The sequence below is a fragment of the Passer montanus genome, unplaced genomic scaffold (genome assembly GCF_014805655.1).
Source record: "Passer montanus isolate IOZ18808 unplaced genomic scaffold, ASM1480565v1 scaffold10, whole genome shotgun sequence".
Lineage (NCBI taxonomy): Eukaryota > Metazoa > Chordata > Aves > Passeriformes > Passeridae > Passer > Passer montanus.
Genome location: NW_024356505.1, coordinates 35,988,383 through 36,005,375, shown reverse-complemented (window position 1 = coordinate 36,005,375; position 16,993 = coordinate 35,988,383). Strand labels below are relative to the sequence as shown.

General features: G+C 41.3%; 1 protein-coding gene across 2 annotated transcripts in view; it reads right to left on the bottom strand.

Moving 5' to 3' along the window:
• The window catches only part of LMBR1 (limb development membrane protein 1), a 67,699-nt gene extending 53,032 nt beyond the window's left edge, over window positions 1–14,667 (bottom strand). The window contains exons 1-2 of one of the 2 annotated variants that reach the window (XM_039706778.1): window positions 14,352–14,667; window positions 107–179 (exon numbers count right to left, since the gene is read on the bottom strand). In XM_039706778.1, the coding sequence (XP_039562712.1) occupies window positions 107–179; window positions 14,352–14,414 (136 nt within the window). In that variant the 5' untranslated portion in view covers window positions 14,415–14,667. The remainder of the gene's footprint in view (window positions 1–106; window positions 180–14,351) is intronic. The other variant, XM_039706784.1, reaches the window with a different exon arrangement.
• Between the last annotated feature and the right edge of the window lie 2,326 nt (window positions 14,668–16,993).

Genomic DNA, 16,993 nt, shown 5'->3' with positions numbered 1-16,993 from the left:
CAAAAAGTTCTGTTTCTTCCACTTTCTTTGTGAAGATGGACAGGAAAAGAAAAATCTATTTATTTGAAAAACAATTTTTTTGACATATTAAAAATTATATTCTTACCTGCTTTTCTTTTGTATCTTGTGATTATAAAGTAGGAAACAATGTAGAGAACAGCAAACAGGAGAAAACAGATCTGGAAAAAAAATTGCATTAGGTCATGAAGAAATGCCTGGATTATAATAAGCAGTAAATCTAGTCTAAACAATTTAAAATTTAATTCAGATTAATATCAGCATATTTTATGTAAATTTCAAGACTGTTATGATTTATATCTTATTAACAAAAGTTAAACTCGTTGAAACAGCTTGATTAGAGCAACAGGTACTGTATCAACTACATGGTCAGCAAGTTTCAGCTAAATTTGAGAAAATACTTATTCACAATGTGATTTTTTTGTTTGAGGGACAGTGAGTGGAGTGGGGTGGGCTGATTTTTGAAGTTTGAATCCACTTGATTTGTAAAAGTTATCAGGCTTTGTATCCCCTTCCAACCTACCCAAAGGGTAATTGTATTTTATATAATGGGCTCTTGAGGATCTGTTTTGGACTATGCTGTCACACATGTGGAAAGAAACAAACATGTTTACTATTTGCATCCTGTCTTGAATCAAATTCCAGGTGACAACACAGACAAAGACTGGTGCCTACAGTGGACGTCCAAGCATGAGCTCATCAAACATGATGTTTCCTTCACAGTCAGAAGCCAAGGGCACAACTTCCCTTCTCACAAGGTTGGTGGTTTATTTAGGTCAGATACACCTTCAGCCCACAGTGCCTTGGACCAAGTTGTTTATAAGTTTTAGCACTACCATTACAATACAATAAGACCAAAACACCTAAAAGCATGCTGGAAATATTATAGGAAAGGAACTGAACAGCAGCAAAGTTTTAACCCTCCAAGCCTTTGTGGGGTAAAAAAACAAAACACAAAAACAAACCCCACACATTTTATTTGCTCCTGAATGAGGCATCAGTGGCTCAACATTGCTTCCTTAATCCTGGATGCCTGTGCCTATTAAACACATGAGTCAGTCAGAAATGGAACATGCCATTCCATTTTGGAAATTTACTCCACTGGACAATAGCTGACAATAGCTTTAAGCTATTATTTGTAGATTTGTTGCTTTTAAGACTCACTGTCTTAAAAAAAATCAAGAGCAGAAAGGCTACCCTAAGAGAAAGAGAAAATGAAGGTAGTGATCATAGCCCTGATAAATCTGCATCTAAGTAACAATACTGCATCCAAAACAGCAAATCGAGTGGAGAACAATGTATTGTTCATGAAAGATAGACTTTCTAATAAATACTGATAAATATAAACTGAAAGTGTTATTTTTCTGGTGGAGTCAGACATTTCACATTTTAAAAAACCAAGTAGAGCCAAGTATCTGAGTATGACATTTGGGTGACGTCCAGGTCCCTGCTGTAAGTCTGAAAGTGGCAACCCAGCTCATTCTCTGTGCAGGAAACACAGCAGCAACACCCAAAATACAGGCACTGTAAAAATGAGATTTCATAACAAGATTTCCGAATTCCAATCTTTAATCTGAATAGAGCTTACCACTCCAACTTTAAGGATGCCTCAAAGAAGAAATGGTTTTGATAAAGAATTCAGTGCTTTAAGTAAGTAACTCTAAAGAACATTATTAAGATTTAACAACAAAAAGCTGGTATATTTTTGAAACAGGAAGAGCAAAACAAACTGAGAACAGCCTTGGTTTTTCAGAGTACTCTGACACAGCTCGTCCTGTCAGTATTGGAAAATGCATCGCCAGTGCTGAAAGAGAATCCTTCTCTAAGCTTCCAGGTCCTCTGAAAACTAGACCAAGGCTACAGCTAGAGACATCTAATTTTAGGCACCCACTTTTGAAAATCAGGTATCACATATACAGGGTAAGTGAATTCTTTCAAAATCCGTCAGATGCAAATAACACAGCATAACCTGTGTAAAAGAAAAATAGAGTTAAGCTCATTTTTAGTCTGATTTTATTTAAAACAAGAATAAAAATTACTGCAGTCTTGTTTACACCTTCAAACAGAACAGATGACCTTTATTCTATCTGTGATAGCAAGGTTACAATGAAAATGTGGGTCTGTACTTACAAGGTACCACTGAGATAACAGAGGTATTTTGAGGGCAGAGCAGATGAAAGCTGTCCAGTAACACAAACTGGCAAATGCTGGATTTCTGGTTTTAGATAACAGCTACTTTTCAACACAGAAATAAGGGGTAACTCTACATCCTGATGTAATTCCCCCTCTACTTCTGTCAGATTTGAGAACAACTTTGTAAATGTTTTATAAAACTGTTTATTACTGAAAATCCACAAAATTTTGAAATTGTTGGCTAGAAAATAAATAAATTCTATTAAGTGAAAACTTTATGATCTGAAAAAAGAACTCAGATTAAAAGTCCTTCATTACTGACCAAAACAAGTTAAACAGCAAACTCAGAAACATCACTGCAGTCTCAATTCACACTCAGTGAAACCTCTGATCCTGAACTGTTTCTAACCATGCATTCTGAATAGCTTTCTGAAGGAAACAGCTCAAGTCAGCATCCCAACTATTTTTAGAGTAGAACTCAGTTAAGCTGGGGAAAAGGAATGTGTTGCCTATGATAGCTGAAGAATAGGCTCCACTGTCCTGTCAGCACTGCAACCCTGGCCTCCTATTCCTCATACTGCTGTTTGTTTCAGGATATTTTTGTATTAGGAAAAAAACATCCCGCCTTGTTTGTATTTGCTGTAGTTTCAGTTCATGTTTCTCAATTATGAGTGGCTGGGCTTGTTGTATGCAGCACTCCAGGTAAGATTTTACAGCTGTAGGTAACAACACTAAATCCTTCTTGTGCACTGAAAATGCTTGTCCATGCTCACCTTGATATCTTGGGTTTTAGCTTTTTATTTTCCTTTTTTTCCGATTTTGTGCTGTTTTGGTGTGTGAGTCTGGGTTTCATATAAGGGAATAGTAAGGTGTGGGTCTGGGTTTCATTTTAGGGGATGGCAAGGTGTGGGTCTGGGTTTTAAATGAGGGGACAGCAAGATCTCTTCACAGAGCAGGCAGACACAACAATTCCTTCTCTAGCCTGGACCCAAGGACAGCCAATCTGGATCTCAGGCCCAAGAGCATAAACAACGTGGACTGAAGAGAGAAAAACAAGAAGGATGGGACTTCATGGGCTAAAGCTGTAATTGGACAATTTGTATTAATTTATAAAAATGTGAGCTCTTGTGACCAAGCCCTCTTCTGCTTCCAACTTGGAGCCATCCAGGCAGAGCCATGGCTGTGGCCTTTGAAGGCTCTTCAGTAAATATCCTCTTTATTCCCCTTAACTCTGTCTAGTCTCTGTTCAGGCTGAGGACCACACTGGTAACTCAGCATTAACCTCCTGCCACTGGATCCCTCAGCACTGTCCTCCACAGTTGCTTACAGCAGAGTGGCTCTCAGGTTTCAGTAGAAACTTGGTTTCATTGTTCATGTCTTTTTTTTTTAAACCACACCTTAATGTCACACTACATACAATCATCTATCAATTCCATTTCTAACCACTTATTAAAAAGCACAGGTAGTCATACTGAAATAGGGCACTGGTCACAAAAGAACACCATACACAAAACTACATTGATACCTTCAGTAAAAACAAAAAAGAGCCTATATTCTGTTAATTCCATCTTTCCTTCAGAAACTGTGTGTCAGTATTAGAGGCAACACTGGAATACAATGTTAAATCCAAATTATACTGCAAGTTGTTTCCAACCAAAAAGCAGTCATTAAAGCCATCACCCATCTCTACAACAGCTGACAAAAGGATGCTGCAAATACAGCAAATCTAGGATGAGCTGTATTCCTCAGATCCCCAAGTTCTCTGCAAGTTTTTCACTGGAGCTCAAATGAAGCTTTTCCAGGTTTTACTTGAGGAGACAGTCAAAACACTGTACAGACAATGTACCCAACTGTGAAGAATAAGGATTTCTGACATCCTCCACTCCACAAGAAATAATACCTTTCAATCTTAAAGTGTATTTCCTTAAATTCATTCCACATTTGAGGGACAAAGCAGTTGTGGATCTGTTGCCATAATTAGACTGGGAAGCTACTTTAAACACAACCAGGGTACATTCTGACTTTACAGGGGAAATACACTGTCCATGTTTAACCAGGTGGATCAAAATATAAAAGAAATTACAAGGAGCCCAAGACTTGTCCATGGTTATAGCCAAACAGTCATCCAAAGCAATTCTTAATAATTTTAATGTCTTTGTGTGCCTGTCCCCTCCACAGCACTCATTATTGAAAACAAGACACATGGACTCTGTGCCACATCCCGGGGCTCCTTTTTAACAGATGGCACATGAAGAAATCTTCAAACCTCAAACATATAATTCACTTGCATTTCTTCCCAAGGACTAAACACAACTTCTGCTATGACATGCAAAAAGAAATCCGTCTTTTCCTGAAGCCCTTAATCTTTATTTGGGAAAGGAAGTGCCTTCTGCTCCTGCTTAGATGACACGCCAGGAGAGGCTGCTTCTGGAGACACACTGCATTATATTCTTATGTCTCTTGTAACCAACTCTTCCACAGTGTCATACCTTTGGATCTCTTACCCAAAGGCATCCAAGTAGGATCCACACCATACTTTTGGATCTGCACCACACATCTCCCAGCTCCTGTGAGAATTACATGCATTATCTGTGCCTCTAAGGGCCAGCACTGAAGGTTACACGAGCAGTAACAGTCTGAACCAGGTCAAATCACATTTTAGTTATCCCACTGACAATTACTGAAGATCAGCTGACACTAATTTGTCCGTGTGGATTATCTTTAAAACTCTGGCACTGAAATGCATGACTCAGATTGGGAAAGCATCATCTTCTGTTGCAAGTATAAGAGCTACACTTTCATGCTAAGAAAGGCTATGCTCAAAACATGTAAGGTTCTCTTTTCCCCCCTCTTACAAACAAGATTCAACCATCTTTTACAACTGCAATTTTTGTGTGTGTGCACATTAAAAGCTGCATTTCTATGTACAGGATGCTATTTATATAGCACACCACAGTGATGAGACAGAGGTAAGAAGAAATCCCCTCTATGAGGGGAGCCAAGCAGCGGAACCAGTTGCCCAGCAAGGCTACAAATCTCCATTCTGGAGGTTTTTAAGCCCCAAGCAGTCTGATACCATAGCTGACCCTATGAGCAGGAGCCTAGAGTCCACTCAACCTGACTAAATAAGCACCATTACAAACGTAGTCACTTCATAATTTATGCTCTCCTCCAGGTCACTCATGAAGGTGTTTATTAAGTCTGAGCACAGGCCCCTGTAGGGCTGTGTCAGGGATGTCCTCCCACTGTGAAAGAGCCAGACAACTTGCAGAACAACTTTTAGCAGCAAGGAACCACCACAGAACTCCTTCCCAGAGAGATGTCCCACACCTTAGTAATGTTCTTGAACCTACCACGCTTCCAAGGATGAAACACAGATTCAACACAGGTTCATTTCCACTTGAAAGGCATCAAAGCAAATAAGTGTTTCCTCCAATTTAATTGCATACTAGCATGTAGAAGAGGGAAAATCTGGAGGAGCAAGGGACAAACAGCAAACAACTTTCTACTATACTGTTAGGAAGATGAAACATCAAGAAGCTCCAAAACGTAAGGGAAGAAAGCAAGTAACTTTAAAATGAAGTGGCTGTGTCAGTATTAAAATAAAGTTACTGCTATTACATCCACAAGCATTTCTATGCAAATGATACACAAAACAAGGCTACAGACATGAAAACATTTCCACTTCTAGCAGTTACTTTACAGAATGTGTCCTTTCCTTAAACAGTAAAAAACAGCACAGAGAAAAGAGAAGGCACAGATCACTCTGGGTAATATCCCCATGTAGAATATGTCTATTTACATGTTTAAGTGTTGAAAATGAAACAGTCAGTATTTTGCTTGTGATTACTATCTACAGAAAATAATAGTGTTGCCCTTCTGGGTTTTAATTTCTGTAATAGAGAACAACAAACACACCATTACACACCCATCTCTTACTGCTCTAATGCTGTTCAAGTATTTTAATGTGCATTACAATACCACAAGGCAACTAAAAAGCTTCCTCCTACTGTCCCACTTGGCAACTGCTTTTACTTACTCATAGAAAAGATGGTGGGAATAAACAGCAAGAAAATACAGGTGGAGACAAGCAGCTCTGCCTGGTCTATTTCTAATAACTCAATTATCCCACTGACACCTAAAAAGCAAACAAGGCATTCCACCAGTTTTGGATGTGTCAATAGTAAGTGACAAACCAACAAAGCACACTAAAAAAAAATTAAATCTTTATCTATGGTCTCAGTTTGACCTTGGCATTCATTGTATCATCTGCTCTGGAAATCTCATTTTTCTCAAATGAGACATGAACTCTGCTGTAGTGAGATTAAGTTCACTCTAAACCAGCCAGCTTTATACACTTGGCATGACACACTAAATTTAACCTTATGAGAAAATATCAAATATGTCCTATGACTGTCTATGACCACAGATGAATTTTGCTCTCCATACCTATGATTCCCCTCCATGTATGGTCTCTTCTCAGAACTCCTCCCTGGCTTAAAACATTTGCAAGAGGCTGACCCACTTTTTTTGATTCCTAAGTCATGAAGAAATTATAAATGGTTCAGAGGCAGGTGCCTAGACTTGCTCATCTAGAATAAACACCCAGGATCCAACAGAAAGAAACAAATACTCAAAAATACATTCTATTTTATAAGTATATATAAATATATTACAAATATAAATAAATTATAAATATATTTGTGTACTAGAAATTCTGCTGAAGATAAAAACCAGCTTCTACAGCCCTTCAGTCAAAAATGTTTTTCAGCATAGGTACAAGATTTAAAAACACTCTAGAATTAACAAAATGGCACCAACCTAGATCATTCTAACATTCTGTCCCAGAATGAGGCATTATTCAAAAACTGGAAAGTCAGGCTGTAACAATCAGTTATATCAAAACTCCAGAGTCATACCATTAAAAATCCATTTCTGAAAAAATAACCCCAAAAGCCTCATTAATACAGACTTGGTAAACAATTTATTTAACACAGCTTCTTCAACCAATATTAATTTTAAGGGCAGGATGCAGAAGATCTTAGAAGACAGAGCTGACAAACTTTCTCATCCTAACACATAAAAACACTCTTCCTTGTCTCCTCACACATATATCCTGCAGCATTTTTAAGCAGCACCCCCAATCCCAAAACACAAAATACCTAACCTGCAATAGCTGTATGTTTCCATAATTCTCACCAATTATGCAGACTCTCTACTGGATAAAAGTTATCACAGTCTGAAAATCAGCAAATATTTGAGACATGTTGCTATTGTCAAATTCAACTAAAACTCATCAGCACAATTTTTTTTCCACAAACACATTAAAAACAGAAATTCCAGTTAGATAATGGAAAAAATTGGATAATCAAGGCCTAAACAGGCACTTAAAAAAACAGCAGAGCTGAAGCACCATGTTTTGATGACAATTGCAAAGCCTATCCTGGAAACCACACAAGAAAGTAAAGGGGGAAAAATAACACACAATACACTGCTTCTGTCCTCTGCACATTAACCCAGCAACCTGCAAACTTCAATGCCATCAATACACACTACCTGCTGCAGGAGCACACACGATTCAGAAATAGAGAAACTGAAACATAGTTCTGTATTTTCCAGATAATCCAAATTTTCAAAAATTATTCAAGTGTTTAAATGTTAGAACAGTACAAAGTCCATGGCTTTCTCTTGAAATCATGTTGATGGTAGTTAGAAACAACTTTTAACACATCCAGCGAATCAAAAAACTAGAAAGCTCTGTGTGGGGAGCAACCCATACTGTACATGAATATTCAACACCCAGCTGATAAAACTGCAACATGAGTTTTGAAACCATCTTTCAACTGGGTCCCAAAGAGCACAGGTCAAAGCTGTGAAAGCATGAAGCAATCTCACCTGTCACACCTAATCAGGGGGTTAGAGCAGCAGCCTGTTCCAGGTCACCTCTGCCTGGCTCTGTGCTCACCCTCCAGAGTGGCACAACAACCAAGGCTGTTTGTCACTGGATGCATAAAAACAAACTCCAGTCATGACTTCCAAAGTCTCTCCTCTTCCTGTGTTAGAAGTCATTTAAATTCTTGAGCAAGACTGTTCTCAAGAAGTCATTTGACAGCACACATGAAAGAGTCAGTGGTCCTCAAGGTAAGGGGGAGAGCGTGGGAGTAGAGAGTGATGCAGAAGTTAAGACTTTCTCAACAAAAGTTATCACTGCCCTCCTAAATAAAGATAAATACCAAATTAAATAGGAAAGGCTGAAAGACAGGAAAGGAGAAGGCACTTCACTTTATAACAAAGTGAATAATCTTGCATAATCTTCAAATACAACCAGTAAACTTATAATGAATGGAATGTTTCCTTTAGTGTTTCTCAACCCAAAATTCCATCCATGTCTACAGAACCGAGCCCTGAATTCATCATAATGTCACTGGCAACATGCTTCAGATTCTCTCTCTGACTTTACCACCATCTCCTCTGCTACTCTGGTCACCTGCTCAACTCTCTTTAACCTCTCTGAAAACACCCATTTCCAGAGGGTCTTGTGCTCAGGAACACCCAGCAACCTCCCCAGATCAAAGACTGAGTTGTTATTACAGCCCTCCCATCTTACCCAGTCCCTCTACTCCACGCCCAGCCACTCAAACAAAACCCAAGATGGATATGCTTGGTTTAGGTCACATTATGAAAACTGGTTTTGTTTGCTATCAATGCTTCCTCTTTTCATTGGATTTTCTCAAGTCTAGTTACACCTTAATACAAAATTTTCTTAAACATATGCCTGTACCCTCCATGATGTGTGCTGCCCTTTTGGTCAATTGCTCCTCCAAAGAAACACACCAGTAACTCAAAAAGAATTATTCTGAACTGTAACTATTTAGGAATTTTTACACTTCAGCCTTTCATGCTTATTTCACGTAAACAGAAATAGTGGAACTCTCCAAAAGCTGTTTCTGTTTTGGGAATAAGTATCTCTCTGCACTTGTCCATGCCAAGTATTTTGAGATGCCTATTGATTCCAGATGGACCCACAGTGCTGATCCCCAGGACCAACAGCCAGAAGATGATTCATCACTTCTTAAAGTTCAGTACAGCACCCATGTTTACAAGTGAAAGTACACTTTTAAGATGACAGAATTCTGCCAACATTTTATATATTTAATTATGTTAAATGTGCATCAATCTTTCCGCTTTATCTCTCACATCACTGCTACTTCTTTATTCGGTCACAAATCTTCCCCAAAATATTAGGGGGGGAAAAAAAAGAAACAATACTGAGAAATCTAGACAAAGTTATTTTCTGAAATACAAGAAGCCATTTAAGATACAAAGTAGTCCTCAAGTTTTCAGTGCACAGGTGAAAAAAAAAATGAAAGGCGTAATTTTTTTTAATAAAAAATAAACTTGCATAAGCATTCAAACAAAAACATTTCAGTATTTGTAATAAGTTTGTTCTTACAAATCACCCACACTTCTAATCAGAATATCATCATTGCTGGCAGAAAAAGTCTGTGGAAATCTCAGGTTTTTAAGGATGCACAACTGGTCACAGACAAGAGCCTGCTACCAACAAAAGTCAAGTGCTCAAACCAGCTCCCTCATTTTACAATGTGCCTTACAGAGCACAAATGCCAGCAGTAGCCACACTGAATTAACCTAAGAAATAAAGAAACTAAGTTTCTCAGAATATTTAACATCTCACAGCTGCACCCCTGAAAACATTTAGTCCTTCAAATGGAAGCACATCACACTTAACATCTGCCTGAACTTGCATGGAACACTTAAAAGTTATAACAGCACTTTTGTATTTGAACTTATTCTACCAGGACTGATTTATTACATATTTAATATAATAAACTTAATTCCAAATATACTATGTTTATGCCTAACTAATAGTTCTATGGTGCTGGTAATAAAACCTAGTAGTTCTGTTGTGCTCTTCCACAGTTCTCCCCACATTATAAATGCAAGCACAGTGTATTTAATTTGCCAAGGAACCCTTATCACCAGGTGTATCTGCATATTTTTACATAGTCAAAATCCTACATTTTTAAGTGGAAAAAGAACAAAACAATTAGCTTGTAATTTTAAAAATACAAGCTAATACTGAAGAATAGAAGCCTCAAACTGGAAAAAAAGGAAGTTAATATTCTAAAAAGTAAACCCAGGGGACCACAAAGAGGCTCAAGCATTGCACTTGCTCCATTTGCATTTGAAATAAACAGTTCACAACAATACCAGTGGAACATGGAACACTTTATAAACAGGCATAATAACAGGACCCAAGGGAAAAGCACTTCCACAGAAGTTCAAATATTTTCCATGCATGTGCAAGATCTCAGCAAATTATAAATGAATCTAAAGGACCAAGAAGGGCAAACTAACAGAATCTTGTCTGGCCTTTTCAACTCTTTCATACAAACAGTGACCAAGTACAGCACACAAACCCTTTTCTGTACTTTGCAATCAACTCAAGCTGCTCTTCAGAAAGATGCTGCCTTTAGCCAGAACTGAGGATGACTCCTTGGCTTTGAAGTCAAGAAGGATCTCACTGACTCCAAGAAAACTCCTGGCTGTGCCATGTCTCTTGCACTGGGTCACCAGCTCACAGACTCCACATTTACCTCATTGCATCTGAATTTTAAAGTTCAGGCTCCAACCAAGTCTTGGTGTTTTCAACAACTGTTCAAAACACCAGATCCTCTACAGAGCAGACTCATGTTTGCAGAGCCATGCCTGACTAGGGAGTGAACCACCTTCTAGGAGCACAGATGATCCTCATGAAGCAACAAAATCCAAGGCAGATGATTCTGTTGCAAACAGCTCCCTCTTGAAACACTGGTGCCATGCAAACACTCCAAATGAGGTCAAGAGCAAACAGGCCTGAGTTATATTAAGCCTTAAACCACTGAGTCACCTCAAAAGGAGATGAAGGATGTACTTTTTAAAAAATAATCTTTTACTACCCTTGCTCAATCTATAAACATGTCTCAGAAATATTTGGTTTTTGAAGGTGGAATTAGCAGAAGTTGGCACCTGCAGAAAGAGACAGGCACCACCAGCAAAAGCATAACAAGCCTTGAATTTTTTTTATGTTACACAACTTTATGGAAAACTTTGTAGCTTGCCAGTTGAGAGAATACATGAAACAGAAATAAAGCATTACACTGAAGCTAAACTCAGCGTGCCCTTAGGACTCTGATTCCATCAGAGAGCACAATATAGAAATTCTGTATGTATTCAAAGAAAATTTGTAAGAGAAAAGTGAAAAGGATTTTCTTTTCAACTACATCAGCTTACTTTGATTTATCTTGTCTCATGAATGTATCATTCTTGCTTCCAGTAAAGACTGCGCCACACAACTAGCTCTTCAAAGGTACTTCTAACAGACAACAGAAATTTCTCTTGCTTCTAACAGGCATAGAGAGGTCTCCTCTGCTGTAATATTCCACAACAAACTGGAATGGAATGGTTTGGGTCAGAAGGGACCTTAAATAACATTTGTTTCCAGCCCCCAGCCATGGGCAGGGACACCTTCCACTAGAGCAGGTACCTCAAAGCCCCATCCAAACTGGCCTGGAACACTCCCAGGGAATGGGGCACCCACAGCTTCTCTGTGGCAACCTGTGCCAGGGCCTCACTGCCCTCACATTAGAGAATTTCTTCCTAATATCTAACCTAAAGCTACCCTATTTCAATTTAAAGCCACTGCTTCTTGTAATGTCAAGTGCCTCTTTGAAGTGCTCTGCTGCCCCAGCCCACCTGCAGCTGGAATCAAGGTTTAATGCATGTGTCAGGGTGGAATATGTTCCCTCTCCAGCTGAGGGGCTGATGATTACACCCACTGCCCACACAACAACTGTCTATTTGCATATTTTAAGAAATTCTATTCACCATGTAATTCATGAGCAGCAAGGGCAGGACTGGTAAGGAGAGGATGTTAACATAACTGCACATGTAAGCAACATACTCTGGGTGCTCCAGCATGCTCAGGCTAACCACAAATGCATTTATACCTGCAATATTCTCCTGCAGCCACGTGGGAGCCACAGGAGGCTGCACACTCAGATGGGGGTGGCAGCACTCCATGCACTCATAAAACCTTACGGTGCTCCAACATAAATTAAAGACAAGATCACAACTGTACCAATGTGTTATTTAGAAGGCAACATTGTTATTATTATTCCAACTGGTTAAACAATAACAAAGCTGGCCTGTGATGAATATTAAGATCAAAGTGAAGTTTCAAAAGCAAGACTATTCTGAGTCCACTGTCCAAACAAAACAACGCTGCACCTCTAAAATATGAGTTACTGATGTCCTGTGTGATTTCTCACATGATCTCACAGTAGGGAGATTGACCAATTGCTCTGGAGAGACTCAAAAATCCCTCTGACTTTGGAGGAGTACTTGCAGTACAGATGAACTAGTTCCTTAAGAATTTAATAGACTTCACCATCTGTAACAGTATCCAGAGAGGCTGCACACAGCCATTCCTTCAGACTCAAAAGTCTGTTTCCTACTGAATGAAACCACAATGTGTAGCATCCAATTTATCAGAACAAGACTCTGGTGAAAGTAAGTAGGAGATAATCAGCACACAATGGAATACAAATGGAAAAACATATGAGGGAAAAGAAAGAAGATTTGAACATACATTCATGTTTCCACACCACAAAGGTGATTAAGATAATACTTAGAGCCTTCTTTACAAAGAAGTATTTTACTTTTAGTGCCCTCCACTAGTTATGACTTCTAGGACATACACTATATCCATGCCCAAAGAAGAGAATTCCAAAAAATCCCCAAAAAGTAGCTGTTCTCCTCATAGAGGCTTGTTTTGCACTGTCCAGAAAAATAAGTCCCTGAAATAGAATATTTCACAAGAAAGGTCTTAACATGGATTTGTACATTATAGAAGAGTAATTAACACATTCCATGCAAGTCTGCTATCAAGTGACCTAGCCATAGTGCTACATAAATCATTTAACCATGGTATTTTAGAGTCTCCCAACAAGGCTGAAAAACACTTAAAGCTAAACTGTGAAATTTTAATTCAAGAAATCTGGTTTTTTCCCCAAACAACAGGGATAGCAAAGAAAATATGATTCCCATGATTCCCTGTCCTGCTGAGCCAGGACAGCAAGTTCACAGGACACGGTGCTGCACGTCTCCCTTGTGCAGCCTGTATTTCCTTCCTGGAATTGAAAGAGGAGAGACATGAGCCCCATCAAAACACCTCTATCAGATGTGAATAGTCCTGAGAACAATTAGAGGCTGTCAAGGAGGAAACTGAAACTGCTCTGTCTGCAGACAGGGTGTAGTGCTGTATGTGCCTACAGAGGGCTGAGGGAGATGGGACAGCACAGGCACTGCCATGTGCTCCACTGGGAAAGCACAGGGCATGAGGAGTCAGGGAAAACATCAAAGTTACACACAGCACTGCAGACAGCCCAGCAAGGCAGCAGAATCCCAGTATGACAAGCAATACCATGAAATCCCATGAACACCTGACAGGAACCAGGCTGCACCTGAGGACTGAGGTGCTCACAGAACCCCTGAATGGGTCACGGCTGGAAGGGACCACAGTGGGTCAGCTGGTCCAGCCTCCGTGATCAAACAGGGTCAGCCCAAAGCACACGGCACAGGATTGCATCCAGGTGTTCTTGAATACCTCCAGGGAGGGAGACTCCACAGCTCCTGTGGGCAGTCTGTTCCAGTGCTCAGTAAAAGTTCTTCCTCATGCTCAGTGGAGCTTCCTGTGCATCAGTTTCTGCCCATGGCCTCATCTCCTGGTGGCTGGCACCTCCGAGCAGAGGCCGGTCCATCCTCTTGGCCCCTGACCTTTAGATTCTTGTGCACACCCATGATGTCGGCTCGCAGCCATCCCCCACCGAAGCCGAGCGCTGCTCCCGAGGTGTCTGCAGCGGTACCTGCCCCGAGCGCACTCCCACGGAGCACACACCGCATCTCCATCTTCCGCCGAAGGCACACGAGAGGAAAACCCTGCAGGGGTCAGCGCTGGCTCCTGCAGCTCCCGCGGCACCCCGCGAAGGTGCACTCGCCTCTCCCACCGCGACAGGGCCCGCTCCCTCCGGACACCGGGGCGAGGGGCAGGCAAGGACAGCGGGACAGAGCGGGACAGCGCGCCCGGGGACGGGGCACAGAGCAGTGACAGCTCGGGGAGGGTCCGCGGCGGCACCTACCGTGTACTCCCGCACTTGGCTGTGGAAGTTCTGCTCCCGGATCGTCACCTCGTCCGCTTCCATCCTTCATAGTACCGCGGCCCCCGCCAGCAATGGCGGCCGCCGCCGCCGCGCCTGCTCCTGCCCCGCCGGCGACGAGCGGGCCACCATGGCCGGAGGCAGCCCGGCTGCTCCCCCGGGCCCCGGCAGCGGCTGAGGAGCCCCGGCTCCGCTGCTCTGTCCCCGTCCGGCGGGCGCGGAGGAGGAGGAGGAGGAGGAAGGGCGGGAAGCGCCGCCTCAGCTCCTCCTGCTGCGTCACCGCGCAGCGACCCCGGCAGGGGCGGGGCCAGCCCGCGGGGCGTGGCTTACGCTTAAGTGAAAGGCGCGGGAAGTCGCGCTCAGCGGCGGGGCTAAAGGGGCGGGGGCGGGGCCAGAGCGGAGTCCGTCTGTCTTTCTTTACCGGCAGGGCGGGGTCACAGAATCACGGAATTGTTCAGGCGGGAAAGCCCCCCGAGATCCTGGAATCCGGTATCTCATTATTCCCTGTTCCCTCTACGTGCACGGGCAATCTTATTTTCTTCTGAGTTTGCAAGTAGATCAATTGTCTAAATATACACGGAAAACTATTAATCTAGGACACACTATAAATTATAGATTGTGGTCTAGCAAATCAAACTTTTATTTCAATTCAAGTATGTATCATTAGTCTAAAGAAGTTTCAAAAATAAGGATCAGAGCTTTCTGCTTATTTACAACTATTGATACATTATCCATGTTGTCAATGCCAATTACAATTCCAATTATATTAATTCCCCAGTCTCTGACCCATTTTCTTGGTTAAAAGCAGATGTTAAAGTATTTATGAAATTTTAGAGTTAGAAAAAGTAATCTTTGACTGGTGTGTTCCTTGTAGTCCTGAATGGATGCAGAAGGTCCTGCAGCTTCAGTATGGCCACAATTCCACCCTTGTTCTTTTGATTCTTGTGAAGACACAGACAAGGAATTTGCAGGCACAATCATACCAGGCCAGAAATGTTCCTGTGCTCTCTCCTCTTGAAGCCCACTGCTCAAGGAGGGAGACTTTAGGTGTTCACTGAGGCTGTAGGAACAGAATACCATTAAAACAGAGTTGAAGGAGCAGGGAGCACAGTCTAGGAGCTGTTTCTTGGGAAAAGCTGTCCTACTTTACATCTGTTTTCTGCACAGCACTTGATGCTGTCTGGTATTATTAGTTCTCTGGGGTTTTCTTGTTCACCTCTTCCCATTTATCTTCAATCTCTTTTTCTTCTTCACATGCTGCGAGTGATGAAAGTGTCCCTAGTTTCCAAGATGAATTTGACAAAGAATTAGGCTTTTAGTTGAAGCCTAGTTCTAATTTTGACTAGAATTAGGCTTGTGCTGTTCTCTGCTCAGGAGCTAGTCCAGACTGAGCAGTGTTACTGAAGGCAAGGTTACAGGTAGATAAAATATCTTTTATTATAACAAACACAGCTGACAAGAAGAGACAACTGGCATGGGCAAACCTGACCCCAGGGAATCCAAACTCTCTTAGAGCTGCCTATAGAGGTATTGGAATAGAACAGGCAGCATCCCAGCTCTCATCATCTTATATAAAAGACCCACACAATAAATGGCAATGGTACTGGAGCCAGGCTGTTAGGAACTGAGTGTTAGGCCTTCACTGGATTTGTGATGGAGACAGAAATGCTGACACCAGAGCAAACCTGCTCTAAGAACCTGGGAGACCAGGCAGCCCAGTCAAAGAGGAGGAACAGGAACAACCAGAGATTCAGCCAGCAGCCCAAGCCTGAGCTGAGGGTTAGTTCCTGCGATACCTGGGAAATGACTCACCCACTGTCAAGAAACAGCAATTCAAGCATTTCTAACATTATCTGCAGGCATATCAAACACTGGAAGATTGTAAGGAAAATTAATTGTATTTTTGTAGCTTATAGAAATTGCGATTTAAAAGACCTGAAGCTTCCACTCCCACGTGGGCAATATGTGTTCTTTTTAATTTACTGAATTTGAAGTAAACCCAAGGAGATATAGTACATTATTTGTCTCATACTGCGGACTGTCAAGTTCTTTCTTCCAGTTCTAGCAGATGAATCATCAGAAACAACACACACATTTATATTTGCTGAAAAGGCAGGGGAGGGGTGGAAATAGCTTCGATCCTTTCCTGGGCAGAAGTTACTGCTCAGTTCTGAGGTATCTACATCACAAAGGAAGGTCAGAGTAGCCACCACAGCAAAATCTATTTATACCAAAGGAAATTCAGTCTAAAGTAGGCAGCTCTTGCAAACTGATGCATGTATTGATCTGATGGGAGTACAGAAGTAGTAGTTTGAAGCATACTAGATGTAAAACTACCAAAGCAAGTGTGTGGTACTTTACATCAGAGAGTGGTTAAACACCTCTAGGTGTTTCTCACCCACATCCCAGACAAAATGAGACAGTGCTGGGGGGGCTGTCCTCAGCCATTCTTAGGACCTCCTCAGTAACCCTAAGGGACCTGGTGTAAGCTGTACATGATTTAGGTGTAAACAGGAAACTTTCTCACACTGGTAATGTACACATACACACACACAAAAGCAGTAATAGAACCCAGACTTCTTTTAAACTTATATTTGGTGATCCCTAATCCCTCCACATAAAAA